This window comes from Pygoscelis adeliae, unplaced genomic scaffold, assembly GCF_000699105.1.
Source record: "Pygoscelis adeliae isolate BGI_AS28 unplaced genomic scaffold, ASM69910v1 Scaffold106, whole genome shotgun sequence".
NCBI lineage: Eukaryota > Metazoa > Chordata > Aves > Sphenisciformes > Spheniscidae > Pygoscelis > Pygoscelis adeliae.
The window spans coordinates 2399693-2410545 of record NW_008824939.1 but is presented as its reverse complement, the minus strand read 5'-3'; the positions used below and the strand labels follow the sequence as shown (position 1 = coordinate 2410545).

The following is a 10853-nucleotide window of genomic DNA, read 5'->3' as shown; positions in this document are numbered from 1 at the left end:
GTGTAGTAGCAAATATAATACTTACAGTAGCTCAAATCAAAATATGTACGCATGTTACATACTTAACACAAAAATTTTATATTTTATGAAGCTTTTACAATTTATATACGTCAGCTCACTGACGATGGAGTCATGTTAACTTTCAATATCCAAAATCAAGACATCTGCTGTAAGCAAGTCAACTAACCTAAACTAAATGTCTAGACTCTCCCTACTGTCATGGGAAAGAGACAAACACATTCCTCTCTCTGGGCAGATGTCTGAGATGATTCACTCTTTAGAGATAACTTCACTGTCCACTGGTTGTAGAGGAGCATAAATTAGATACTTAACTTTAAGATGGCTAAACATAGGTGAGGGAAATCCCATGTTAGTGTGAGCTGTTTATTTGAATGCTTTAATCTTTTTACATATTTTAAACAAGAACTTCCAGAGGATATAATTGGAATATTCATTATTTGTTAATTTTTTTCTATTTTTTTTCAGAGCTTGAAGAATCCAGACAGAAATGCCCACCATGCTGGTACAGATTTGCAAATACTTTCTTGATCTGGGATTGCTGGAGTCCATGGTTAAAAGTAAAACACGTCGTCAATTTAGTTGTGATGGATCCATTTGTTGATCTTGCTATAACTATTTGCATTGTTTTAAACACCTTGTTTATGGCCATGGAACATTACCCAATGACAGAACAGTTTAGCAGTGTCCTTTCTGTGGGGAACCTGGTAAGTGGTTTGTCATGCACTACTTGGTGTAAAAATACCCTTTTCTAAAAGAAGAAATCCATAAATGCATTGCATTGGTTTTAAATTTATTCCAGGTTGGGTTTTATAGTCAGTTTAGAAACTGTATATATGATCATATATGACATGTGATAAAGTGATTTCTGCTGAGCCTTTAACGTTAACGAATCTATTTTGTAACTACTATAATGAAATAACTGAATATGTGTGGCAGCGCAGTCTTCACTGGATTGTCAGATTTCTTGAGGTCTACCTTGGGTTTTTTCCTTAAAATGTTAAGGTAGATTACCTGATTTTTACCATGGTACTGATATTCCATCACAGAAAATATTTTTCTTTTGTAAGAAATTGATGAAATATTCAGATGTCAGAATTTCTCTTTGATTTTTTTTTCAGTTACACTACAGTGAAAGTGTGTTTCCAAGAAAGGCATATTTCTTGTTAGCAGTAAGTCTGCTTACCACTTTAGGTAACTAAAAAATACTTAATAAACTAGAAGATTATTATTTATTCTCTAACAAAAACCACCTTGTATCTGTAAGTTTATTAGTGATGCCTTTCCCGATTTTAACCTGATCCAGAGATTTAGGGTTACATGTAATTCCTTTTCCAAGCAGATACCTAAACGTGGCATAACAATTAAATGTTTTTGTCTGTTTCTCTCCATTTGCTTCGAATGCTCAGGAAGCAGAGGACTGAACCTTGCAAGTGTTTGTTTCAGAAGAAGATTCATACATTTTTAATTTTTTGCCAGCTCACATAACTACCAATAGTTTACACAGGAGAGGTCTGGATTGACTCACACAGCATGCAGTCCTGAAAATCAAAACCAACCCAGTGTTCTGAACTAGTCACTCAGAAAGATTAGTTTTGAAAAGTCTGCTAATATTTAACTGGAGCAGTAATAGATTTCTCAGTCAGAGTATGTTTTAAAGTCTGAACATTTTCCTTATATGTACTGGTAATACATCCTTCTATGACTTTTTTTAAAAATAGAACTAAAATTGAACTTACTACCTACATGTACTTGTGTGCATTACAGTTTCATTTCTCCTGGACAAAGATCTAATTGCTGGCATATTCTTATATTCATCACAGATTACAGAATATTGTATTTTAAAATGTTGGTCTGTCATATTGTAAGAATTATTTCTGACCAACCATTTATACTTATAAGATCTTCTGCTTTTTCCCATCGCATATTTTTATATTTTTACTCTAAGCTAGCAACAGTCATATTTTTAACTACCTTTGTAACAATCCAGTATCCTTAATTAGGACTATATATATGCAGTGAATACTATTTTTTTTTAAATTCTCTGTTCCTCACTGTATTAATCTATTAACCTTAATTTTCTGATTTCCATTCAAAATATATTAATTTACTCTTTGCTTGTGACATCACGGTCTGTTTGAGGATAAATTAAATATGACAAATATGACTCTGCCTTTTCTGTAGCATTTTAATGAGAAGGAATAAATAGTTCTAAAATGCAATGATTCATTTTCATAATACTAAAATTCATTCAGTATTCAAAAGTCCTAAGTAGTTACAAGAAAACTTGAGTTTACTTCTGTTAAAATTTGTTTTTGTGTATTTGGGGATGCAGTTATGCTCAAGAAAAAGTAGTTTGTGGATGGAATGGGTTATTTAGTGAAGGAGCTATTTTAAAATGAAATGTTTTTCATTGCTTTTTTCCAATTATTTTGACAAATATGACAGTTTTGTCAAGAATAATCTTCGTTGCGTTCTCTTTACCACACACAGCAAGACCTGTTACGTTCTTCTCATTATATGGTAACATCTCTCGTATCAATTTAATAGTATAGTGTTTCTTGATATATTTCTAGTTTCTCAAAAGTATACACTTTTTAAGAGGTTAATATTTACACTTTGACAATAGTGAATGTTTCCACAGCAATATATCCACCTCCTTATCTTCTTAAATTAAAAGGTATTCATAGTGTAGTTACATAGTGTTGTAAAAGGTCAGCTTTGCTTCCATAAAACTTGCTGTAGGAGGACTGAGGACGAGCTGGGTAAAGAACTATCACAAGGCAATGGCGGAGTACGTTGGTGTACTTTAGCAGACTTTTCGATCATCTAGGATATCCTTTGAGTGTTGTGCAGAATATTCATATGTTTTTAGTGGTTTTGCATTATGCTCCAAAACTTCTTTATTATGCTGCACAAACCACTGATCACTACTCATTGCAAGAAAGTGTTGGGTTAAATTCTGGACTTTAAAACACTAAAGAACATTGATAATTTCACATTTGGCCCTTCCAGATATTTTAAAGAACATTATCACCATGACATTCTTTTTCCCAAAAGGAAATAGCTATCGCACAGAATAGTAGCTGTGCGTGAAACCTCTATATCCTTACAAAAAGCCCAGTGCAAGAAACTGCCAACTTCTCCTGGCTATTCTACCCATACTCTTCAACTCTGACCTAAAAGACAGACCTTAGAGAGTTACTTCTAACACTTCTGTTTAGCCTGTGAGCAAGGAAAAAAATTGCTGTCAAGTCTTCTTTTGCTTTACTGGGACTATCCTCTAGAAACAGGACTGAAAACATCGGATCACATGACATCATCTGCTGGATGGATAGTCCAGCACATATCAGTCAAATATGAACCAGAGCTGAGCTGTTGCCTGGTGAATAGCTTTTTATAGGTTTATCAAACCTCTGCCCTCCTATATCTGTCCTGATTTAGTAATTTGTTTTTAATTATCAGTTTTCAGTGTTTAGAAATACTTAGATGCCATTTGGAGATAGAATCAGCTGGGGTTTGTAGTAACAGGTATGAGAACTCAAGCGGGATTAGAAAAAATTACTCAGGTATGTAAATTTTTCATTTACTCAACTAATTAATTACATTTTGTTTTAGGTATTCACTGGGATATTCACAGCAGAAATGGTACTAAAGATAATTGCCATGGACCCTTATTATTATTTCCAAGAAGGCTGGAATATTTTTGATGGTATTATCGTTAGCCTTAGTTTAATGGAGCTTGGTCTTGCAAATGTTGAAGGATTATCTGTTCTTCGGTCATTCAGATTGGTAAATACCTTGATAATTAAATATTTCCATGCAATTGTCTCACTCAAAAAAATGTGCTGATGTCTATAATAATTATCAGTATTGTAAAGATATATTATATACTTAAATGGCTCACACTATTTTTTATATATGCCTAATTTGCAAGCCATATTTGATAAGTACAAGTTTAAGGTGTTTGTCAATTGATATCCTTTGATATCTTTGGTATCAAATTATCCTACTGATATCCTATCCTACTGATATCCTTTGCCAGCATAAGACTAACTGCTACCTTTTGAGAATTGTGTAAATCTTTGTTATACTGATTTCATTAAGATTCATCGAAGCTGAATATCTGTAAAAACATACATATTGCCACCAGCATAAAGAATCATAACATTTTTAGTCTTTATATTGTGAACATTACTTTGTGTTACTCATAAAGCCCCTAAGTAGATCCTCGCTTCACAACATTTATTTTAATGGGCACCGAGAATAAATATTTAGTAACTCCATTACATATAACAGAGTCATAACAATCTGAATTTAAGATAACACTTAAATTGAAATGTTATTGAGCTTCTACTAGAAATGTCTTTTTATAGCAATTAGTATTGTACACAACTAATTTATACGTATGTTTACTGGAGGCACAAGATTCATGACGTAAAATCTGTATCACTAATAGTTATCACATTACTTGAAAACCTAGGTTATTTCCTAATATAGAGAGCAGGAAGCAGTGACTTAGTTTATTAGCACCAGTTGCAATGGTACCCAGCTTCTCATACCATAGTTTGGTTACTGAATATTATTTTTAAGTTAGTGTTTATGATTTGAATGGACATCACAATATCAGCATCAAATTGTTGCTTCAAAAATTGTCCTCTAAGCCTGGAAGACCTAATGTGGTGCTGAGGGAAATGTGGAACCAAGCCAGCAAAGAGGGTGTAGTGAAGGTGATGAAAAGAGTATAAACTTCTAAAATGTCTTTAAGAATTGTTCAGTAATCATCTGTAAGTGGATGTTTAAAAATATTAAAATAAAATGTGGTGCAAACACGAATTACGGGTTTTTTTCTATGTGCATCACTAAAATGTAATGCTGAACACTGCAGTTTAGGCAAATACTCCCTGCTCCCTGCTTTCCATTAAAATAATAATATGTTCCTACTGAAGTACAATTTAATCTACAGAAACTGATATGCTCTGCTAAACAACTTGGACCTAGCTTCTATTTCATAACTAGCACTAATGATTCCTCTGCTTTTTTGTTTTTCAGCTTCGAGTTTTTAAGCTAGCAAAATCTTGGCCAACTCTAAATATGCTGATTAAGATTATAGGCAACTCAGTGGGGGCTCTGGGTAATCTGACTCTGGTCCTGGCCATCATTGTCTTCATTTTCGCTGTGGTTGGGATGCAGCTGTTTGGGAAAAGCTACAAGGAATGTGTCTGCAAGATCTCCAGTGACTGATTGTATTTCGAGTGCTGTGTGGAGAATGGATAGAAACGATGTGGGACTGCATGGAAGTTGCAGGCCAAACCATGTGCCTTATTGTTTTCATGCTGGTCATGGTGATTGGAAACCTAGTGGTACGTGATGAACATTTTTGGACATTAACTCTAATGTAAAATGTATATAACTTACGGCTAGGCAGTGAGAATGTTTGTCATGCTTCTGTTTAGAATTAAAAAATAAATCTGAATGTGCTCGATTTGGGGTAAAAACGTGTGATGATTCCCTTCTCCCCCTCTTCACTCATTTCCATACTTTGAAGTACTCTCACTATGGGTCCAGGAATCTAGGAATACACCAAAATGTCAAATCAAACACCCTGTCATGGGAGTGCTACAGCTAATTTAGAGGTGCTGTTTAAATCCAAATGTCTTCCTCACTACTCTTGAAATAATAAAAGCAGCTCCTGGGCAGCTGCTTCTCCTGAGGAAAAAATCTAACAGACTTTCTTACACCCATTACAGCTAATTCCAGCACTAATACTTCTGACTTAATAAAAATAAAGTATAATGTAGCTGTTCTTATATAGAATATCTTGAACTTAAGTACTGAACTTTTTGGCCTGTTTAGGTGTAAAAAACAAAAATGAAATACAGAGTGATTGGACGTCAATCCTAAAAATGTGTTTGAAAGCTTCTAACTCAAAATTATAGAAGAAATCTTTATAGATAAATTTTAATTCAAGCTGACAAGTTAAAATGTCAAAGGTTCAATTGATAAATATTGAATTGGTGAGAACTTCTTAGAAATCAGGATTAAAATTGGAATGCACCGTTTACACTTTTACTTTATTTTTAGGTTTCTTTTACTGTTAATCTTTGCAGTTCATTCTGATATGCCTAAAAACTATATTTCATTACCTGTCAAAATTATCTTCCTTTAGTGATATATTTTAACATGATTTAAATTTTATAAAATAGAATTCAAAATGTTCGTATCCTAGTCATTTACATGACCTTGCATTCTTAACATTATATCAGCAGAAATGTGCAGAGCCCCAGAAAGTTATTTATAACCAATAACCCGCTCTACTATTTTTTAGCATTAGCTTCAGCATAGAAATACTGTTTCAGATTCATATTTTCTTCTTTCTTCCAAGTGTCTTTTTCCCTTCAGGGTCCTTTTCTGGAATTGTGAAAGTCTGCAGAATTAAATCTCATAGAGAGTACAAATGAGAGACCTAACACATTTAACAACGGGGAAGTTTGTTTATGCCATTTTGTCATATCATGACAACTTTTGATGCCTGGTGGTATATCAGACTGAAAGTATGAAATGATTAATTGCTTGTAAGCTTTAGTGAAATAGCTACAGTTTATAGGAGATTACATTAAAACAACAATAATGCTGTTTGAATTCTGAGGCAAAACCCCACAGTTCTCAGGCAATACTGGTGCTAAGATTGTTACCTGCTGATGGAAGAAGTCCATTTTATTTTAAAGTCCTACATAAGAGCAAACAAAATTTTCATTTTTTGCCAAGTGAAAAAGGAAAAAAAATCCAATTACAAAAAATATAGTGTTATTATAAATAATAGAGATTAAAGTGAAAAATTGATTTTTAAATATTCCTTTTATCCTTTTATGACAAGCTTTATAGAATTTAAGAGACAAGCCCAGAATTAACAGAAAATAACAGTCTCATGGTATAATCTTCCAAATAGTGGTTAGAAGGTATAAGTAGGTTATTATAGCATTAAGTGATATAAGTTTCTAAAATATCTTCGTCATAGAAACCCATCTAATTTTATGAATCATGTTTATTTAATTCTACTTAAATTCCAAGTGATTTTAAGAGATTTAGACAAGCCTTTCAAACCTCTGATGAGTGTGTATAGCTGGAATTTTTGTAACTTTTTCTTTATTTTAGAGTATAAGCAGCCATGCTGCTTCAAACAAAGATCAAAAGTTTAAAATATTTAGGTATTAGCTTGTCTGTTTTCATCTTCTGAGTGAGTACTGATGAAAACAAGTAAGGAGATCTTTTGTAATTTAAGGTGCTATATGGTTGTCTAAAATTAGTGAACGTTGTATTTCAAAACAATGTGTGCTATTTGACAGTATCCTGTAAAAATACTCACTTCCTATACGTATGTATTCACTATACAGCTGTATTCTCTCATCTTTTAGGTATTGAACCTATTTCTCGCCTTGCTGCTGAGCTCATTTAGTTCAGACAACCTTGCTGCTACAGACGATGATAATGAGATGAACAATCTCCAGATTGCTGTGGCAAGGATTCAGAAGGGAATAGATTATGTTAAAAAAAAGATACAGGAGTTCATCCAAAAAGCCTTCGTTAGAAAGCAGAAAGCTTTAGAGGAAATCAAAGCACTCGAAGAGCTAAACAACAAGAAAGACAGCTGCATTTCCAATCATACTGCTGTTGAAATAAGCAAAGATCTGAATTATCTTAAAGACGGCAATGGAACCACCAGTGGTGTAGGCACAGGCAGCAGTGTGGAAAAATACGTAATCGATGAAAATGATTACATGTCATTCATAAACAACCCAGGCCTCACTGTAACAGTGCCAATTGCAGTTGGAGAATCAGATTTTGAAAATTTAAATACAGAAGAATTTAGCAGCGAATCTGATATGGAAGAAAGCAAACAGGTAGGATTTTTCGTATCTTAACAATTACATTGTAGTCATGCATTTACATATTTCTTAATTACATATTTAGAATTGTTTAAAAACTGTCTTATCCATGTCAATATATTTTATATTTTATTATTTTATGTAATTATAATTCAAGAAAAAAATTACTCTATGTGATGGTATACTAGGGGGTCCTAAACTAGAGTTTACATTTTTAATACTCTGTTTATTAGCATTTGGAAGATGTATCATTTTAAATATGATTATTTCTTTCACAATTTTATGAGGTTTTAGGACTAGCACACATTTCATAAAGCGTGCTTTCTGTAGTACCTATAATGCGATCAGGATTTATGGAATAAGAGTATTGTAGAAGGCTAAGGAACAATCAAGAGTATACAGCTTTGCATACCCAATCAAATATAAGTGGAGAAAAAATACTTTTTTCTATATTCAGGGTAGCTCTAAAATGAACCCTGAGACATCATAAATCAGTGATGTGTTCTGGATTATCTAAAAAGTTTTGTGAGTAATATTCATACAGGTTTTGGGTTCAGAGACTATGGCTGGCTGAATTGAAATAATCCAGATACCAATCAACGTCATGGTAAAGCAGTATCTCAAGTTATCCTGGAGAGCAGAATAATCTTGTAATATAGATGCATGTGGAAACAGTTTACTTGAAAGCCTTATGCTATTGTTACTGTGCAAAGAGACAGAAGTTAGTCTAAAAACCAGAAGCCATGTGCCCCAAAATATAAGTGGCTTAAATACCAGAAGTGATCATGAACAGGTGATAATGGTACTCAAGGAAAATTTTGTGTGTTGGAGTAATGATCAATGGCAAACTAATAAATGCATTAGCAGAATATAATATATTCAATGCCATTAGAAATGTAGTAACTGTGAGGTTTAAGGGATCAGGAACCATGGATAAATATGTTTTCAATTAGATTAGAAGCCATGATGTTGTGTGATAACTCATTAATACAAAAGGGTTTGTTTACCATAAAGAAAGCTCTTCTATAAAGAAGCTCTGCATTCATGACTGTATCATAGATGTATAGCTGCCATATTTGCAAATAATGCTGTATTCCTCAGCGATACCAAACTATACCACATAACATAAATGGATAGCCATGATCCAGTTAATCATAGTATGGTTTTTTTGCTAAAGAACATAAAGGAACGTAAAGAGTGTGTGTTTATTTGCAACTGCAAAGAAGGTTACTCTGCATAACAATTGTAAGATTAAGAGCAAGATATTCTATCATCTGACTGAGTTGCTCAGTTATGAGACAAACATTTTCAATGCGGATGTATAGGATAGTATAGCAGTAGTGCTTACCCATGACAACTTAAGAATATAAGAGATACAGGAAGTGTAAAGTGATATAATTTATGAGATCAACTAGTATTAAAAAAAAAGCTTTCAGAGTGACTCTGGGTCTGTGAGTTAAGTATTTCTCATGTAAGCTGATCTAATAAAAGTTAATTGTCTTTTCCAATGAACCCTTAGCAAAGTCTTCTAAGTCTTTTCATATATTCTGATGTTCTTTAAAATGACATTTTACTATAAATTTTCTGCTTTCCTTGTGGTTAGTTTTGATAAATACAGTGATGAGTGCCTTCCTAGTAACTCCATCTCATGAAGTTACATGCCTAAAAATTTCCTATGTTATTTTAAAAAATTTGTAATATGCATTAGGAAGTTGGGAGGCTTATAAGCTGTGCAGATGCTAAATGTGTGGTTACGTGACACGTTAGCCTCAGCAGCAGAGCTGGCTTGGGAAGTTTCCATCCACACCTGGCTCTTGATCCCCTGTCAGTCTTTACCACTTTCTCTGCTACAGTGCTTGTGGGTCTGTACTATAAGGCATGTAGCTGGAATGATGTAAGTTAAATAACATCATCCCACAGGTATTATTTGTTTATTTCTTCTTTAAGATAGATTGAATGGTTCAGTTTACAGTGTACTGCCATACATTCTATCAGAACAGCTGAGGACAAAACAAAATGCCATGCAAAGGCAGAAACTCCTCTGCTTTCCAAGTGAATATAGGATGTAAGTACACCCCAAGAAAATGGAGTAAAAGCCCTTGTTGTGCTGAGAAGTTCTGAATGATACCAATTTTAAGGTGACTTTCACCATAAGTCAATTGCTCTGTTCATTCCTATCTTTGCTTGGTTCAGGCATCATGCTTTTTTCTTCTAAGGCCATCCTGAAGTTTCAGGACCGTAATAAATCAAAAGGGATTTTGCCTTTTTTTGTAGACTTTAGATGTATGCGTATGCCTTCAGGAAGAGAAACCAAATCCAAAAGTCTGTATAAGCAATTTGAAAGTGAAAATTTCAGGTGACTGTGGGAAATGCTCCGGAAAATGATGGATGGTGTTTATATTAAGAACTTGTGGAGAAATTTTCAATGGGGATAGGATAAATTTAGGACTTCCGTGGAGCCTCAAGATTTCCATAGAATGCAATAATGGCTACCATTGTGAAGCTGGAGCAATAGTGCTTCCCTCAAGTTCTGCTCACACACAACTGTTTAGCGTTTAACTCTTTGACATGTATTCGTACAGTGCAAGTGTGCATATTGTGAACGGTATCTAATAAGACAGGAATTTCTTACCAGTGCCCTGAAAATTGTGAATTCTATATTAATTGCAGTTTCTGTTCTGGATTCCTTATTGCATTCCTTCTGGATGATTTTTAGGGAAAGGTGCTTTTTTTTAATCGTGTGTATAAAAATCCACCTGTATGAACAGATGTTTTGATGTGTGATAGGCATTTGTGAAGATTCCCAATCTTCTCCTACCAAGTCAACAGTACTGTTGAATCTTTTGCTGCCTTCTGATTGTCTTTTGAGGAAGAGAAAGAGTATATTGGCGCAGTGTTTAAGTTACCTCTCTAGAACAGTATACCATCATTTGCTTTATTTTGCCTCTA

The 10853-nt window shown here is 33.8% G+C and overlaps 1 protein-coding gene across 1 annotated transcript in view; it reads left to right on the top strand.

Moving 5' to 3' along the window:
• The window catches only part of LOC103918146 (sodium channel protein type 2 subunit alpha-like), a 60566-nt gene that overhangs the window by 22131 nt on the left and 27582 nt on the right, over positions 1-10853 (top strand). The window contains 5 exon segments of the mRNA XM_009325394.1: positions 487-725; positions 3637-3810; positions 5071-5254; positions 5257-5381; positions 7434-7919. Coding sequence (XP_009323669.1) covers positions 487-725; positions 3637-3810; positions 5071-5254; positions 5257-5381; positions 7434-7919 — 1208 coding nt within the window.